Source organism: Protomyctophum parallelum (genome assembly GCF_964188405.1).
Source record: "Protomyctophum parallelum genome assembly, chromosome: 23".
NCBI lineage: Eukaryota > Metazoa > Chordata > Actinopteri > Myctophiformes > Myctophidae > Protomyctophum > Protomyctophum parallelum.
In genome coordinates, this window is record NC_139715.1 from 22485193 (window position 1) to 22504301 (window position 19109).

General features: G+C 44.2%; 1 protein-coding gene across 1 annotated transcript in view; it reads left to right on the forward strand.

Moving 5' to 3' along the window:
• Positions 1–2949: 2949 nt before the first annotated feature.
• LOC310854368 (sodium-driven chloride bicarbonate exchanger-like) overlaps positions 2950–19109 on the forward strand; it is a 93715-nt gene continuing 77555 nt past the window's right edge. Inside the window, exons 1-2 of the mRNA XM_083758968.1 lie at positions 2950–3001; positions 5361–5396. Coding sequence (XP_083615094.1) covers positions 2954–3001; positions 5361–5396 — 84 coding nt within the window. The 5' untranslated portion in view covers positions 2950–2953. The remainder of the gene's footprint in view (positions 3002–5360; positions 5397–19109) is intronic.

The window sequence follows — 19109 nt, forward strand, 5'->3', positions numbered from 1 at the left end:
GGCGGACCGCCAGACCTACCGGATACGGATCCAGATCTACGGAACCGTATCCTGCATGTGGACTTTTGATTGATTGATTGATTGAAATATTTATTAACAGTTTGCAGAATTACAGTACATTTCAAGCACAAACTCAATACAAAAACTGTTAACTGTGAGTGGACGACCCAATTAAGCATTACACTTAATTGTTTACAACAGGCTTCACCTTGTTCAATTCATCAAAACATTTAGAGACATACAAATAGACACTTCTATATAAAGAACAGAACAGGAATTCATCATAAAGGAAGCAAAAAGGGAAAAGATACATATACAGTGAGGGGAAAGGGGTGGGGCGGTGGGGGGGGATTCAGATTTTACAGGGGCCAGTTTTGAATTGCAGCCATCCGTAGGTTCCCTTTGATAGCAGTTTTTGAAGGAGTCAAGGGATTCACATGTCTTAATGACTGTTGGTAGGGCGTTCCACATTTTGGTGGCATAGGAGCGAAAATAATTTAGTCCCTTGTTTGTGCCGAATCTGGGTTGTACATGGTTTGTTGCACTCCCTCTGGTGTTGTGGGTGTGGACTTCGTTTACATTAAGGAAGTATTTAGACAGGTACATGGGTATCTTGGTGGTGTATCGAATCTTGTGGACCAGACCCATTGCAAGATGCTGTACTCTGTCGTCGACCCTAAGCCCTCCCGGCCTGTCAAAGTGGGCAGGGGTGAGGTGGGTTCGGGGGGTGAGGCCAAGTAGGAGCCTGACCAGTTTGTTTTGGGAGGTCTGGACTCTGGAGCCTTGTTTTAAGGGCCTTTGAGGTGCTGTGGTACCAAGAGGTGCATGCATAGTCAAAGAAACCTTGTACGAGGGCTAGCTCCTGTTAAGGTCTTCAAGGTGTTTTTGTTGACCAGTGAGGAGATCCTGTAAAGGAACCTTGTTCTTTGATTGACTTTTTTGATTACGTTGGTGGCCATTTTATCACCGGAAAGATTGGCCTCCAGGATGGAACCTAGACTGAATTTGATGATGTGCATGCGGTTGTAAATGATTGATTGATTGATTGATTGATTGATTGATTGATTGATTGATTGATTTAAATTGTTATTAACAGTTTGCAGAATGGGTACAGTTGAATAAAATCAAACAAAATCTTTCAAGAGGATAAAACTAGAAAAAGCACTAAGACTTTTATGTTTAGCCTACATAGGCCTAAGAGTCCTCCAAAAGACCCCTAAATTAATATGGATTTGGCTGCAGGTCCCCATCTGAAAACATGTGCCACTGACCTTTTTTTTTTTTCAATATTATTCATAATTTCCCCACAATTTTCCAAAATGTTTTGAAATAGAATCGGCTACTTTTATTGCTGCACAATAATCGGAAAAAGATCGAGATCTATTCAGAATCGTGCAGCACTGACGTTGGCTGTCCAATTAATTTTAGTTACTCTAAGGCAAAAATGTAAAAGATGACAAAATGTCATCATGCAAAACCCCTAGTTTGACATGTCACATACTACATAAAAGTATAATGAAAATTTGCTTTAGGATGTTAATGGTGGTACGGTCACACATATCCCCCATTTAAAAAAAAAGCTCAATGCTGACAGCTGGTCAGCAAGTGGATTCATTAGGCTAGACAATATTTTAGGCAAATACAAAATATATAAAAAAAACTATATACCAAATTTCACACTTAAAACCAAAGAAACCTGTTGGCTGCCGTTAATTCATTGTCAATGGTTGGCATTTAATGTTTGTGTTAGTATCTAGCTGAATATTTTTCTTTATTTCTTTCTTTTTATTTTGTACCATTATCATTATGTGAGATTGTCTTGGGACAAAGCCTTTTTTATGATAGCCATACAAATAAAACACACAACTGCAGTGCGGCATGTCATCTATTTAACCACTAGAGGGAGCCAATGTATCAATGTACTAGCGCACTGTGCTGGCTGCGGATGGAAACGCGTCAACGTGTGGCTGCAATACATTATAATAATGATGCCATGATGGAATGGGAATGGACAACTTATGTCGACCGTTTAGACCCCTTGGCTTTATATATAGCCTAAACTCTATTTTTTTTAGAGTAGGCCTGGTAAATGTGGTCAGTGGTCACCCAGAAAGAGGTCTATAAAGACCGACTCAACCGCTTTGTTTGTTTGCAGTGATTTCTTTAAATGAGGCCCCGTGTCGCACGTTCATACGGCCGGGTAAACAAAACAAAAAAAACGTAGGAAGCTAAACATGCTATTATTATTATTAGGCTAGTATACGCTTTATTATAGCAAATTGTGGGGCAGTGGGGGTTTAACTCCATTCTACAGAGAGAGACGAGAGTGCAGGGACAACACGAATGGCCCTCTGTGGCTCATGCAGGGCTAGCTCTGGTCCATAGCCTTAACTGCTCTTGCTGCCGTTGCATTGAGGCATTAGAGCTATGATCTATGCTTATTAGGCCTAAATAGCCTGGGTTGAACAGTGGGATTATAGGCTACAGCTATTTGTTTCTATTTGACGAATGGGGGTCAGTTCAGTTGCCCCTTAAACGAGTTCTGGATGAATACAGTTTAGCGTTTTCATGACACGTGTGCTGTGTGTGTGTGTGTGTGTGTGTGTGTGTGTGTGTGTGTGTGTGTGTGTGTGTTTGTGCGTGCGCGCGCTTCATCAGTCGTCGTCGTGGGAACGCGAACTGGTCGCTCCGGAGCAGGAGGAGCGGCGGCGCGTCAATTGAGAGGAACACCCCCATGCGTAAATGTGTCTACTGGATGTAGACCTATATGTTATGTAGGGCAAGACGTCTTCGAGACAAACCGGCCGGTGGATGTGAGAGGAAGACAAGGGGAAAAAAATCATCCTCCAGCCAACATTCTTCTGACTGACAGAAGAAGACCAGGGACAATAATATAGGCAGCACAGCAGCAGCACGAATAATATTGTGAGACCAAGCGAAAGAGGGGGGGGATATGGACATAACGGACCAAGGAGCTCAGATGGAGCCGCTATTACCAACGGTAAGAAACACCGCGGATCCCCCAAAACCATTGTGTTTTTCTGAACATTCATAATATGAAAATCAGCCTAGATTGGCACGCAACCGTTAACATGTGCGGGGCACGCACCGGTCCACAGTTTATATCTTAAAGGATATAATAATAATTTGTTTCAGTTTCCTGCAATTTCATAATAGAACATGCTCTATTTTACATCAAAGAACGAGGGATTCCCAATTAAGTGACCTATATTTTCTTAGTTTGGTTGTGTGTAGCTGAGACCAAAGAATGGTGTCGTTCTCATCAAAACATGAACAATATTCAGTTTGTATACTAGTACTGTTTGATCAGTCGCATCAAGAATCATGGAGTTATAGCCTTTGCTATACAGCTTTCTCCTTCTGTATCGTTTATGGCCATGCAGTTGGCCACTGTAGCCTAATTAATCACTCACGTTGGATGAAGCATATGAGGTTACAGCAGCCGCAGTTTAATTTGAAAACGGATTCATTTGATACCGAAATATAAAATCATAATCCTAAATCTCGTCACCTCAACTACATTGCGTCACGTATGGGCCTATCATCATGAATCATCGACCCAATTTGTGATACACATGGCGAGACTCGCTGTCAAGCCATTCCTGTTGCTTTAATAGGCTACACTGCGGATCCATGCAGGCATGATGTTTAACCTGCAAGATTAGCTTACATTCAGTCAGTCAGGTGTGTCAGTAAAACAGAGTGGAATACAATAGATTTATGTGGATCATCCTAATATATGCAGGCTTTTAATGCCTGGACTTTAATAGTTATGGGTTGGTGATGGCTGATGACCTGGGACACCATTATTTCTTGTGCCTATATCACATGGATCTATCACAGCCTAATTTCTCTGCCGTTTTATGAGAAAATATGGCTTTTAAATGACACTCCTCTCATACAGTAACAGACAGTACACTACACGCTATATAGTACACTAGCAAACCAAACACACACTCACTCCCCAGACACGTCGTATTATAAGCAGCCCTCCCCTGAGATGAAATCCTCCTCCACTGACCCATAAGGAGAGAACATGGAGTATCCATTAGGCTCTGCGCTGTGGGCTAACAGCCCAACACTCACAGTATGTCTAGAGAGGGTGCTCACAGCTCCACGTGAAGTCACTCATTTCATCGACATGCCATGTCCAGAACACAGAATATTGAGATACCAGTGGTGTTCTGAACCTCCTGTAAATAAGACAATTGATCGTATACGACGTCGAACCACCTCCTCTTCTGTGGTCCCCCCTATCCTTATTAGCATTCAGGTGAGGCAGCGCTGAGTGGCGAAGAGAAAGGAAATAATATGCACTCTGGATCCTTTTCTATGGCATGGAGTGAATCGGAGAGAGAAAGAAGGAACGGAGTATAGCGTGAACAATAGGGATATTGCTCACATACAGTAGGCATGCATGTTTGATGGTGATGGTTGTACAGTAACACTGTGGGCTTGGCTCTCTTGGGGACCGTGCTTGTGCAGCGACCGCCGGTCATACGGAGGAAAGCTCTCATCTCCCCGCTCTGTGTCAATGCGGTGTGCTTCTCCCCTGTCGCCGTAACTCACCGCTGCCCCCTCCTCCGCCCCCTTTCCTCCTGGATGCTGCTGCATCCTAATCCGTTGCCATGGTTTCGCAGGGATGTGTGTACGGTATATGGTGAGGTGGTGCTATACGTGGCGGTATGATGAGAATCGGCAAGGACAAAACGGGGTGGGCAGCCCGTGAAAATCAGCACACAGGGGGAAGCTTCATTCCAAACCGGTTTCAGGTTGCCAGGGGTGGCCAACGGAGTACAAGCATCTTTTCAAAGGCAAAGAAGAGGCCGTAGCTTTGGTATCCCGACTATTACGTTGCTAAATGATGCAGGGATGAATACAAAATGTGAATGAACTGGCTATGATCAGGCTCAGACCGCCGGTGTGGTTGTCCGGCCACCTTAGGCTGCAACGCCAGCCGGACAGTGTGTCACGGGTTGGAATCGCTGGCGACCCTTTGCTGCATGTCACTCCCCTATGGTCACTCCCCATCTCTCTACCCATTTCCTGTCAGCCTAATGTATGTAAAAGCCCAAAAAAAAATCTTAAAAAAAAATAACAATCACATTTGTGTGAAGTGAGGGGAGCTCTTATCATCATACATCATCATACATCACATTCTATGCTCAGCCAATCAGCTGAGCACATTCCGTGCTCATACACACAAACACACAAAGCTGTGCATAGGAGGGGCGCTAGCGTCCCTCAAAAATGGCTATGATCAGAACACATTCCACTCAGGAACATAGACAACAAGGAAAATAAGACTGACTCCTTGCTGTTCTCTTCTGTTTTTACAGGAGCAAAGCCCAAGCCCTCAGGAGAGCAAAGATGTGGTGAGTGTCTGTCTGTCTTTCACTTCATTCAGCCAATGTTGGTTTAGAAAACAATATAAAGTCACATGGCTTTTACCCAGTAATAATGTTTTTTCAAATCAATCTGGCGGCCTGTATACATGTGTTGTGTGGTTACTGTGAATAGGATTTAAGTTGGGGTTTGGCTATTGGTGTGTACAGTATATGACCTGGCCCAGCCAGCGTGCTTTCTGGTGGGTAGCGCATGGAGCAAGCGCTGTATAATATTGGTTCACCGATCTGAGTGCACCGATATTTACACAGATTCATCAGTGCTTTGAAGCTCTCTTGTTTGTTTGATAGTTATTGCGAACGCAGTGAGCCACTTAGTATGACAGCAAGGGCTGAATGTCTGTGTGTCACGCTGTTACACCACCCGCCCGCCACCAGAGGGCGCAGCTAGACAGCAAGGGCTGACGCAGCTAGACAGCAAGGGCTGAATGTCTGTGTGTCCCGCTGTTACACCACCCGCCGCTGCTTAACAACGACACTGTCTGTAACTTGTTGTACTAGGCCCAACATAAAAATAATACTGTCACAACGACACTGTCTGTAACTAGGCTATGTGTACTAGTGTGTGCATATGGGCTAACGTTAGCTAAGCAGTCACAGTCCTGTTTACTGCTGCTCAACAACGACACACCAGAGGGCGCAGCTAGACAGCAAGGGCTGAATGTCTGTGTGTCCTGCTGTTACACCACCCGCCGCTGCTTAACAACGACACTGAATGAATTGTTATTGCAATTTACGATCTGCGTTCGCTTCCCGCGTTCTCGCGTCTTACTTGTCCATACACATATATCTGTCTATATGTCTGCCTCTCTGTTTCTCTGCCTCTCTCTGTGTGTGTGTGTGTGTGTGTGTCTCTCTCTCTCTCTCTCTCTCTCTCTCTCTCTCTCTCTCTCTCTCTCTCTCTCTCTCTCTCTCTCTCTCTCTCTCTCTCTCTCTCTCTCTCTCTCTCTCTCTCTCTCTCTCTCTCTCTCTCTCTCTCTCTCTCTCTCTCTCTCTCTCCTCTGTCTCTCTCTCTCTGATTTATGAGAATGCACCATAAATCATCAAATTAGATTTGAACTTGAGTTGTCGTGTCTTGGTGTCTGCCTATGTGGTACATGCACCATCTGGTTGAGCCATCGGGGCGTCCCAGCTTGTGTTGGTATTTGTGGCACACAGTAAAATCTGAAGTGTTTCTTTGATATCAAGATCTGTCCGTATGGGTCAATGTTTACACTGAGTTAAATCGACACTCAGGACTTTGCTGTGTAATGGATAAGAGTCACGGCACGATTTCAGAGATGCAGTATAGTCGATGTTGGCAGCTTTGAAATCTCTCCTACTAGTACTACAGAAATGACTTGTACAGTACATGGTGTACTAGTACTACTATATATGGAAATATACAAAGGGTAATGTAAAGTAAAAGTATATTAGAATGACACAGTAATCCTCAATGTTCATTCTGAGAAAGTACAACATTTACCCGAAAGGATGCTTACACGTCCATTTTTACTCCCTGAATTAAATCAATACTGAGGATTCAGCTGTGCATCATCTATATCCCAGGAATGGCAGACAGATTAGATATAGATTACATAAAATGCAACATGCAAAAGGAGTCAACATTCAACACAGGAACCCCAGCTGTTATAAAACCGGTTACGTTGCAGTTATGTGGACGATGTATGCAGTCAGCGATACCAATGTAGCCTATCCTTGATTATGATTTGGTTTCTTTAATGTTCCAAAGGTCTTTTTTATTAGAGTTATATATTATTCAGGTTGCTTGTGTTTTTATTCCTTTTATATTTATATAATATCCCTATAGCCTCGGAAACACAGACTTTTATTTCCAGGGCTAAGAGAACAGCACACGCTTGCACGCACGCACACACACACACACACACACACACACACACACACACACACACACACACACGCGCGCACACGCACGCACGCACGTGCACGCACACACACACACACACACGCACACGCACGCGCGCACACACACACACACACACACACACACACACACACACACACACACACACACACACACACACACACACACACACATGGTATTTGGTCAAGTGCAATATCCAGTGGTTGGTTTTCTTGTTTTCCTACTTTTACTTAGATATACAGTATGTATACTTATGGATGACCTTTATATGACTTGTGACAACATGACCAATGATGAACCTAATGTATAATGTATATAATGCCTCGGTATTTGTGTGAGGCTGCTATGTTGAAGTGGATATGGTGCACTGAACAAAATGTCATTGTACTCTGGATGCGACGACAGTGAACATCGACTCTCATTTGTAAAACCTCAATCCATAAGCTCCATCAGGTCCCATTTGAACCCACATCTCCCACATAGGAGAGTCCTAAGGAGACCAGACGACTGTCGGAAAGGATGGAATCCCTGCTTGGTCAGGGAAGACATTATGAGCTTCAGGCAGTACTACGTGTCGACCACTATAGAGCGTCGCAGTCCCGCCCCCTTTCAGAACGACGAGTGGCCCAGGAAATGATTCTCCATTCATTTTCTCCATAGGCTTTTCAAAAAGTATTTATATAAAGACGGTTACGCCAACTCGGATCGTGACAAAGCATGACAACAAACACAATATTTTGTGCCGATCAAATCATTTGAAAGAAGAAAATAAAGGCAGGATACAACACTATTTGTTTTGTTTTTCTTCTTACTAATTATTTGATCGGCCCAAAACATTGTAATTATTGTCATGATTTGTCACGATCCGAGTTGGCTTTGTCCGCGGCGTAACCGCTTTTTGAAAAGCCTATGGAGAAAATGAATGGAGAATCATTTCCTGGGCCACTCGTCGTTCTGAAAGGGGGCGGGACTGCGACGCTCTATCGGTATCCTCCTCCATACTCAATATTTAGGGAGACCGCTTCCAACCGTCCGTTGTATTCCGGTGTATTTCCGGACGATGTACATACATTAATAATTATGTACTGTATATTAGTAAGATTGTAGACCTGCTATTTTCAAAAGATTCTTCTACATTCGAAATGAGACATTTTGCATGATTACTTTTGGTACTTTGAGTATACATTTTGAGTGTTTCTTACATCACAGTATACTCTCTTTCCACCACTGCTGCTGTGACAGATTGTGTTGTGTGACTCTGGACTTTGGATCTGAAAGACTCTTCAGAATATTTACAGAGCCAATGTGAAATCTTCCTAATCAGACCAGTGTGTGTCCAGTGGAAACCTCGTATGAATCTGATCTCAGGTCAGAATGGGTTAAGGCAGGGGGTGCCCAGACTTTTTTGACTTGAAAATGACCAGCGCAAAAAGATCTATCCACCAAAATAAATGATCTCATTGCTGAACTTAGTTTAAAGAACATGACAAACACACTTACAGTAGAATGCATGGGAAATATAGGGGGGGGGGGGGGGGAAATGGAAATAGCTTTAGTTTTTGTATGTAACTTTCTAATGCTACTGATCTTTGTGCTCAACACTCTTGAAAACAAAGTAATCTGTTGTGGGTTAAAAGGCACTTTTTTATGTCAATCAATCAAGTCACCTTAATTCAAGTGTCAGATGCCAAATTATATATTGTTACATTACATTATATTATGTTTTGTGATCTACCTGCACACCCTTTGTGATAGATCGCAATCTACCTTTTGGGCACCCTTGTCCTAAGGCCTTCGAAGCCAGACTTTGAAAAAGTCTGATTCCAATCTTCCAGTCTGTAGACACACTGGGGGCGTGTCCTAGTCTGTACTCATCCAGTCTGTAGACACACTGGGGGCACTAGTCAAGATTCATTTTTTTAAAAGGGCGCACGCGACGTACAGAGTTACAGTGGCACAGAACGCACCGCGGGACATGGCCAAAGCATTTTCCGGGGGTCCCCAGCCAAAAACGTTGAGAAGCCCTGGTGTAGAGTGAGTGACCCGGGCTTGTTGTGCCGATGCACACAGCACACTTGGCGGACCCGTTTGAAATCTCTGCATGACCTGGTGATCAGCGCACGTGTGAAGCTGACAGGCAGGCAGGGGAGCAGGAAGCACGGAGCGGAGCCTACTGCTCAGACCGGCTGTGCTCCATTTCTCCTGTTTTATCAGTGGCACTGGAGGGAGTGAAGGTATAGTGATGCTATGAGAGATGGAGAAGGAGAGGGTCGAGAGATAGAGATAGAGAGAGTCCTCTGCTGAGAGAAATGGAAGCAGAGCCTCCCTTGCCGATAACAAGTTGAAAGGGCATCAGATATGAAGCTGGAGCCTTCACTTTGCCACAACTACCGCCCGCTATAGTATAATAGCAGCACTAGTTTTCTCTTCACATCCTATTTGTTTCCTGCAGAGCATCTTGCAGCCGACAAGCCTGCAAGGCACTATATACGTACCAGAGCAGCTCAGGTATAGGGCATGTAAGCACGTGCACATGCAGATGCACACACATGCAACTCAAGCAGGCGGATGAACCCGGATGAACGCAGCGCCCTGCGTCTTCTCTGACCATTTATGGCAGGTGTAGTTGTTGTGAAGCACCGGACAAACAGCCGCTGCCGCTTTTGTTGTTGTTGTTGTTGTTGTTGTTTGTCTCTCTGTGACTTAAGCCTAGCCCCTCTTAGATAACAGGGGGCCGCGGGGGGGCTTCAGCAGCTCAGCTCATGCAGCACGGCACAGCGCTATAGTGCACGGCATCCATCGCGGTGATGTCAGCAGCGAACGCGCTAATCTCTGGGGGGGGATTGGCGGACGGACGCTTGTCAAAAAGCATCAGATGCTAGCCCTGGACGAGAAGAGAAAGGAGCACTGCTGCCGGGGGTTTTATTTGCCGCTGTCGTGTGCTGTGTTCAGGACGGGTGGGGGGGCTTGTTGTGTGCTGTGTTCAGGACGGGTGGGGGGCTTGCTGCTGCTCCTAGTATGGAGGAAGTGTAGGTGAGGAGGGGGAGGGATCTACTGGACCGGGCCGAGTGTCCGACGAACCAGCTGACACGCTCACTCCTCTCTCTCTCTCTCTCTCTCTCTCTCTCACTCACTCTCTGTCTCTCTCTCTCTCTCTCTCTCTCTCGCACTCACTCTCTGTCTCTCTCTCACTCTCTCTCTCTCTATCTCTCTGCCTCTCTCCCTGTCTCTTTCTCCTCTCACTCGCCCTTATCCACACACCCACACACCCAGCCCTCCGTGGGGCTCGGGCCCTGAGACTATACAGCCACCCTGCTTTCGCATTCCCCCCCACCACCAGAGTGCAAACAAGGAGAGCCAGCGGGCGTCTACCCTGCTCCATCCTCCTGCAGGAGCGAAGCCATGCTCTCTGTGGATCCCCACAATGGATTTATCCGCCAGGTATGCTTCTCCGGAGAATCGGGTCTGAACGTGTGCAATAAATCACACATTTTTGCCAATGCGGTCAGCGATCGAACTATAGTGTAAAGTTGTAAACTGCTGTTCAAGGTGTCAGATGGCTATATGCATTCTTCGGATTCAAACTAACGTGTGCTGATGTTTTTAAAGTGTAAATAAGCTGTGCAGTTTTGTGATATTGGCATATAGTTCAGAGAGTTAAGGTTTTGAGATGATTGTCGATGTCGAGCTGCTGTTGAACTTCACGGGTTGTTAATTAACGTGCCATATCAGTGATGTTCGTTCGCCCCACTTGTGACGGTTTAGCAGGTTTAGTCAGTGCCAAGAAAATAATACTGTGATATCCTCCTCCGGCACAGCCACAGTTTGGACGTGCTGTTGTGTACCGTATGTATATGCCATGACGTTATGTTTTTGTATCTCAGCTGGGTAGACGGACACCGTCCCTGGCTGATAATCAGCCGACCTTCTAAGTCTTTGACTATACTGTAAGTTTAGCGGGGATGTCATTACTGCGCGATGGGCATTAGTGGGAATCAGAGTCTTTTGCTGCCACTTACTACTGCTGGAGCCGCACACGGTTGGTTAATGCATTGTTAATGGGCTGTGGGGCGGATGCCTTGCCTCCTGCGCCGTCCCGCTGATCTGCATGCGAGAGGTCCTGAGGAGGAGGCAGGCTGACAGATGGGACCTTCATTCTGAATGGAGGATGGAGAGAGAGAGAGAGAGGGAGAGAGAGAGAGAGAGGGGCTATTACCCACTGTATTGACCTCATTGATCGTTGACGGAGACAAAGGAGAAACGGAAAGTCGCCGTCATTCTGTGCATACGTGTTCATGTGAGAGTCCTGTGCAGTGAGCCAAGGGCAAGAATTGCGGGAACAAACGTGGTATTTTATTATTAAGTCCTGCATTATAGGCTATACTGACGGAGATCCGTCTCGGGTCTTTGCACCGGCATGTGGGATAGAAAACGCCAGTGGTCCCTTTGTCTGTCCACCGGGAGTTTTAGTTAGTCAGTCAGTCAGTCAGTCGGTCTCAAATCCAGGTTTTCCAGGAAACCCGCAGAACCCTGTCACCCTCTATTCCTGAGAGGTTCTATACATAGACACATTTGTGACTTAAGTAAAACTACTGCAATGTAGAACGGCTTTGTTACAATTACAAGTCTGTTAATCAAGATCTACTTGAGTAAAAGTACAAAAGTGTTGGTATCAAAATGTACTTGAGGTACAAAAAGTAGAAAGTACTCATTATGCAAAATGTGTCATTTCAAGTTATCAAAATGTTGAAAGTTTTGAAAATAGAAGATCTACAAGCTCACAATGGGTTGCATCGCGACGCATTGTGATCTTGTAGATGGGCTATTTTCAAATGGCCAAAATGTATACAGGGCTGAAGTGGTTAATGTATATGTCTCGTAATAATAATCAAGTTACTTTCCACTACTACCTAGTACCTATACTGTACCTACCATGGTATAGTGTGTCCTGTATACCCTACTGTACCATGATGTCATATTCCTTCCTGCTGATGTCACTAATGCTGCTGATGCTGATCTCGCTGCCATTGCCACGGCAACCACGACCATCTGCGGGGATCAGGGCCATGACCGCTGAATCCGCCGGCCAATCGCATATACAGGGCTCATACAGCCATCCCATTAATCCCAACACCCCCCCCCCCCCCACGGCCACAGCTAGGTACAGTATGAGCTTCAGCTACGTACTGTATAGCATCCTGTAGTAGTGAGTTCACTCCTCTCAGGCTGATCAAAAACAAACGGGTATAGATTTACATTAAAGCCCATGTGTTACGGATTTTGCCGGACTGGCATTTTTTTAATTTTTATAAAAATAAAAATAAATCCGTGCAAATTCATCAGACCAAGATAAGACCTAATTATTATAATTTGTATTTAGTTCAGTTAAGAACGCCAATTACTTAATTATCACGTTTTTCATGATGATGGAAGGAAATTTTTAAATTTCAATTTTAGTTAACTATAATAACCTTGCATCAGACCAGCAGTTCCCTGCGTCATAGCCTTCTGGTCTAGAGGGGGCGGGTGCCGGCACGACTAAAAACAAAAAAACAGCGGAGAACACTGTCGTCCCCCAATTTGGAGCGATGTGCCTCTTCCTTGCGAAATACAAGGAAGTGGTCTTCCTGTATGCCAGACTTTCCAATGCGCTTCCTCAGGCTTTTCATTTTTGAGCCGAATGCGAATGAAAACAAAAGCCTGGGTACCGAGGCTACCTGCGTCACAGATACCCTCAGAGGAGAGATCACCGAGGAATGTACGAACTGGGTTTGTTTTCCCCGCATGTCACAAAGAGCCATGGGAACTCCCAGCCATGCTGGGAGTATCCTGGGGGAAGAAAGGTGGGCCTGGGTCATCATGAATCAAGAGATCAGTGATTTGTCCCGGGCGGAGAAAGCGGAATACAAAACCCGTGGGCGACAACATCGCCCGTGTGTTTGTTTTATCGCCTGCTCCCCCTACGAAGCATAACATCGACGAGTAGGTAACATACCCGTCTAATGTTGCAGCTCCTCACTTTGTTATTCTTTCCATCGCCGCCTGCCCGTGGCGCACCTCTTCTCTCTCTGGCTGTGTGAGAAAGCCAAGCTGGGAGAGAGAGAGAGGACAAAACAATACAAACTTTCGCTTTCACTTTTTGACTTCCACAGACTTAATCCTTCGTCAAAGTCAAAGTGTCCTCCTCCTTGCTCTCGCGGCTGGACAAGGCCTTGCTCACGCACGGTTATCTTTAACTATGGCCAGTGGTGGAAAAAGTCATCAAATGTTTCACTTCTTAGATCAATACTGCAATATAGAACTACTCCGTTACAAGGGAAAGTTCGGAATACAAAATTGATTAAGTACAAAAGTATTGGCATCAAAATGTACTCAAAGTACTGAAAGTAAAAGTACTCAATCATTATGCAGAATGTCTCATTTAAAGATTTCAAATGTATATAAACATCTTTTGAAAATAGCCATTTTTTGCGACTGTAGGTCGCAGATTACTATGAAAACCAGAAAACCTGTCAGTCGTTCCATCAGTCGCTCCGTCACGCCACTATATATGGCCATCAGTCCGTCACGCCTTGTGACACGCTCTATACCTGATATACTTAGATCTCCATATATGGAGCTGACCTAGTCTGACATTCCATATGTTGATCCCACCCAGGGGGGCAGTCAGCCAGATATTTTGTGAAGCCTCATTTGAAATCGGTAGTTCATAATAATGGCCTGTTGTGGCGCTGGACTGGACCCAAAAAGCCCCATAGCTCCATAGAGGCCCATGTATTTTGGCCCAACTTCACCTAGACTGTATTACCTTAATAAACATGGTCATGAATATTTTCTTCTTCCAGTCACTAGTTTAAAGTCTCATTTCTAATGTCATAATATTCTTTTTGGAAAATTATGGTCCCATTAATTAAAAAAATGACCATATTTTTTACAGTTTATGATCCCACCCCACCCGTCTATCCTCTTCGATGTCTCCGTTTTGACTGATACCTGTCCATTCAAACTCTAGACGGGCCCGCCCCAAAGCCCTACCTGGACCCTCATTAAACCCTGTACACTCAAGACAATGCCCCCGCTGCCACCCTTAGATCTCCATATATGGAGCTGACCTGTTCTGACATTCCATTATGTTGATCTGACCTCATCAAACCCTGTACACTCAAGACACGCTCTATATATGGCCAGTGCAGAATTCATTCCATATGTTGATCTGACCCCCCCCCCATGCCAAAGTGTCAGCGTTCGCCCAGCAGTCTGGCGGATGCGTGCACATCAGGCGGATGCATGCATGCGACAAGGGCGAGGTCGCAGACCAATTCACAGACCAATCCTTCGTGTCCTCGTTGACGAAAGCAGTGGTGGAAAAAGTACTCAAATGTACAAGTAAACATATCAATACTGCAATGTAGAACTACTCTGTGACAAGTGAAAGTTCAGAATTCAATGGGACTTGAGTAAAGGTACAAAAGTATTGGCATCAATACCAATACCAAAAGTAGAAAGTACTGTCCTGTTTCACAAGTTTTTAAATGTATACAAGTCGTTTGAAAATAGCAGATCTACAAGCTCAAAAGAGTGGACACCTTTGCTGCATGTCATCTCTGCTCGATATCTTGATGACCTTTTTGTGCATAGTTCCCATCTTGTTATATTTCCAAAAAAACAAACAATGGCGTGATCAATCAAGTCTGTACCTGTAACTAACATGCTCAGCAAGCATTAACTTTGCCAGGCGGCTACATTTTCGTACACATTCTCCAAAGAGTGCACACTCTTCAGAGTTACATTTTTCAAATACTGCTTCTACCAGTTCAGCAAGACCCACAATAGTTATTAATTCATAATTAATCGCAATATCTAGAACAACTTTTCTTTAACATGTTAATTGTAAATACCTTGTATTTAATTGTAAACGTTAAATCACTAGTAAGTAACAGAGCTTATAATCTACAGTACTTTCACGGAGATATTATAGGATTTGTTTAAGCCATCCTAAAAGGTTTTCAGTTGACCCATAGTTAAAGATCCAGCTGCGAAAGAGCATTGGTTTCAGGGAAGCCCCTGTAGGCCTAGACGTAGGTCACTCTCATTGCCGTCTGTGTTTATTTTTGGTCTGTAGCTATCATCTGAGAGTTAACCGCACTGTCCTCGAAGGCCGAGGGCACACAACACCAGATAATGTGTGAGCAGGAATCTGCAGGATTACTTTCCAAATAGGGCGGCAGATGCTTTCAAAGTCGTACTTTTCAGGTCAAGAAAGGATACCCTGGAAACTGTGTGATAAAAGAACGGCGTCTGTGCTGCATTCAATTCTGTATTTGATATTGGTATACTGTATCTATCTATATGGACTTAAGGCGTCTGCACACTGTTTTGTTTTTCGGATTTTTTGCTGCATTCTTTTTTATTTTGTTTTATTTTTTAAGCGTGTCCAGTCTGCAAGGACCTTGAGACAGACAAATGCTGGTTCATTTAGCCTTTGGATGGCTCATTCACTAGCCATTTTCAACTCATCCGTCCTTTGGACAACCTATTCTAATTTCTTGATAAAAATAGACAAATGCAGTGTAGCAGCTGTTGGTGGCCTGTGTGGAATATTAAATATAAAAACCTTCCTTTGTTGGTCATGCAGTAGTAGGCCATTGTTATGGTGTGCGTGCGTGCGTGCATGCGTGCGTGTGTGCGTGGCTGCGTGCGTGTGTGTGGGAGAGGTGGGCCCATCAGGATGGATTACTCCATTCTCTCTCTCTCTCTCTCTCTCTCTCTCTCTCTCTCCCCACATCCTCACTGCTGCTGGTTCACTCTCATCTTACTGGTGGCGGCCACATGTGATTATAACATCTAGGACAGAGGCATTTAGAGCTGCAATCTGCAACATGCAATGTCGCTATAAACCCAGGATTCAAACCAGCTTCTACTGTCTCTATATACCCGGGATTCAACCAAACTCCTATACTGTATGTCTTTATAGCCCTGGGATTCAACCAAACTCCTATACTATATGTCTCTATAGCCCCGGGATTCAACCAAACTCCTACTGTATGTCTCTATAGCCCCGGGATTCAACCCGGGTCTCCCACATGAGAGACTACATTTCTACCCCACGGCTTCTTTGAACAATATATTCTTATTCTACTGGCTGAACAAAGAGTATGAATCCATATGAATCCTTTAGGGCCGCCCGGGGATAAAATGTGTTTGACACACACAAACTTTGTAAAAATTTAATTATATTAAATATCTAATCTATCAGTCGTCGTCCCCCTTCACACACACACACACACACACACGCACACGCACACACCTAGACCCAGCTGAATGACGTCAGAACGTGGAACTCGTTAGAAAGAGTGGGCCCAGACAATGGACTCAGAGCCTGCGGATCAACCAGGGATCCCAGCATCAAGAGGGGATGTGTGGCCATTGCTGCACATACTCACCGACTCAATAAGGACACGTCAACCTACCATGAAAAAGGGGGGGGGAAATCCCCAAATAATACGCAATTCCAGATCGTAGGACACCTGTTGTTCAGTGGCTAATCTCTGTGAGAGATTTTCACTCTTTCAGTGCATTGTGTTTCTTGTGGCATTTGTTGTGCTCTCTGTGGGACAAAATGAAGGTTTAGTGTTAGGTTGAATTACTCGTAGAGCAGTGGTTTTAATTATTTTTGTGTCCAAGCGAGCACAGCATTGCGCTAGTCAAAATCTCAAGGCACACATAGCCGCAAATAGCCGATGTACAAGCTCACAGCGTGTTGCAGTGTGACACGTTGTGAGCTTGTAGATCTGTTATTTCTTACAATTTTAGAAAATTAGCTATTTGAAGTAACAAATAATAATACAAAAATCTAAAAATCAAACACTGTCCTCGGATGTCCTTGATGGTAAAAGAGTCGGGCTTTGCATATTTTGGGGGGGAAATGGTGTCCAAAGTATAGATTATTTAACAAAAATCATTAACATTGCCGGTTTCCAGAGACCAACTTCCTGCTAGCTTCCATGATATCCAAAAATAAATCAGCTGTGCTAAATCATAGCTGTTGAACATATTAAGTAGATTTCTCCCAGACTCAAATCCAATAGTGCTTTATAAGTTCAAGGCCCCATGTTGCTCTTTAATAAATCACTAAGGGTCACAGTGTGTGCTCATAGGTGTGCAAAGCATGTACATTCAACTCTTGCCCAATGAAAGCACCATCATTGAGATAAAAATAAGATCTAATGTTTTGTGTGGGGTTTTTTTTCAGTCAGTATGAACCATCACGCTGTTAGATAATGATATATTGATGAGGAAGCTCTTAATAGGCAGTGGTGGAAATACTGTAAGAACATTTACTTAAGTAGTTACAGTACTGTACTTAAGTACAGTTACGAGGTATTTGTCTTTTCAATATCCAATACTTTTACTTCTACTCCACTACATCTCAGATTCAAATATTGTACTTTTAACTCCACTACATTTATTGGGACAGCTTTAGTTACTTTGTAGATTTTGATTATTATTACAAAACATACAGATACATAGATGTTTATACATTTGAAATGGGACATTCCGCATAATGAATAGGCCTACTTTACTTTAAGTACATTTAGATGCCAATACTTTTGTACTTAAGTAAGTAAATGTTGAATTCCCCAGTATTGGTACTTGTATTTAAGTAAAACATTTGATTACTTTTCCCCAGTGAAAAAAAGTTGTCGGCAGAACATTTTTCGTCATAATTTTGGTAGACAGAATCAACACTAGGGCTCGGTATCAGCAGTTGCTTTGATCCGATTGAACTGAAGGCAGATTGCAGCTTGTCGTGTCAATCCTCTTCATCAAGGGTCAGTGGCGCTCATCCTCAGTGGTGGAAAAAGTACTCAGTTGTTTAACTTAAGTAAAAGTATACTGCAATTTAGAAGTACAAGTACTCTTTGGCTTGCAAAGTACATCTTCGTGATGTCACTGATCTCATGGCCCAAAGTCAATCTAGACCACCAGTTCTAGGCTAAATTGAAGGGGGGACTTTTTTATTATTTCCATACAATAACTCTAAGGTACATAGTTCAATGTTGAAAATGAGTGGTGTTCCCCTTTAAGACTGAGGCGTGGTCGGTTAAGACTGAGGTTAGGGTTAGCAACATACCTGGCCGGTTAAGACTGAGGTTATGTTTTGGGAAAGTGTTAGTAAAAGTGGGCGGCTGTGGCTCAGGAGGTAGAGAAGGTCGTCCAATGATCCGTGGGTCGGCGGTTCGAATCCCGGCTCCTCCTGTCCACATGTCAAGGTGTCCTTGGGCAAGACACTGAACCCTACATTGCCTCCAATGGGTTGGTCGGTGTGAGCTTGCCACCATTGGTGTGTGAATGTGGGAAGTGAGGACGCTGGAGTCGACTGTTCGCCGCTTCAATGTTTTACCTCCCATTATTATTATTATTATTATTAATCGGTCAGACTAACAATGACATGTTACTCTCATGTCCAGGCCTGAAACCTTGCCCTCTCCTCTCTCTCCCCTGTTTGCTCTGTACTGTACTTCACCATACCTGCAGGGAAGAACGGTATTATGTGAACCGTGAGCAACATGCTCTCGTGTGCATGGGCTGTCATCCGGGGCAACGGGGGCATGCATCTGCACTGTTTTGCTGTCTTGTTTCGCATGCAGTGCGTAGTAGACAATAGGTTCTAAAATCACTTATGTTAACCACCAAATACACCCCATACGGTCTGCCAAATTAACCTGGGTCCATTCAATATTTTCCCGAGAGGTTTACTGTTCTGTGACTTCGACTTTTACTATTGTGATATGTTC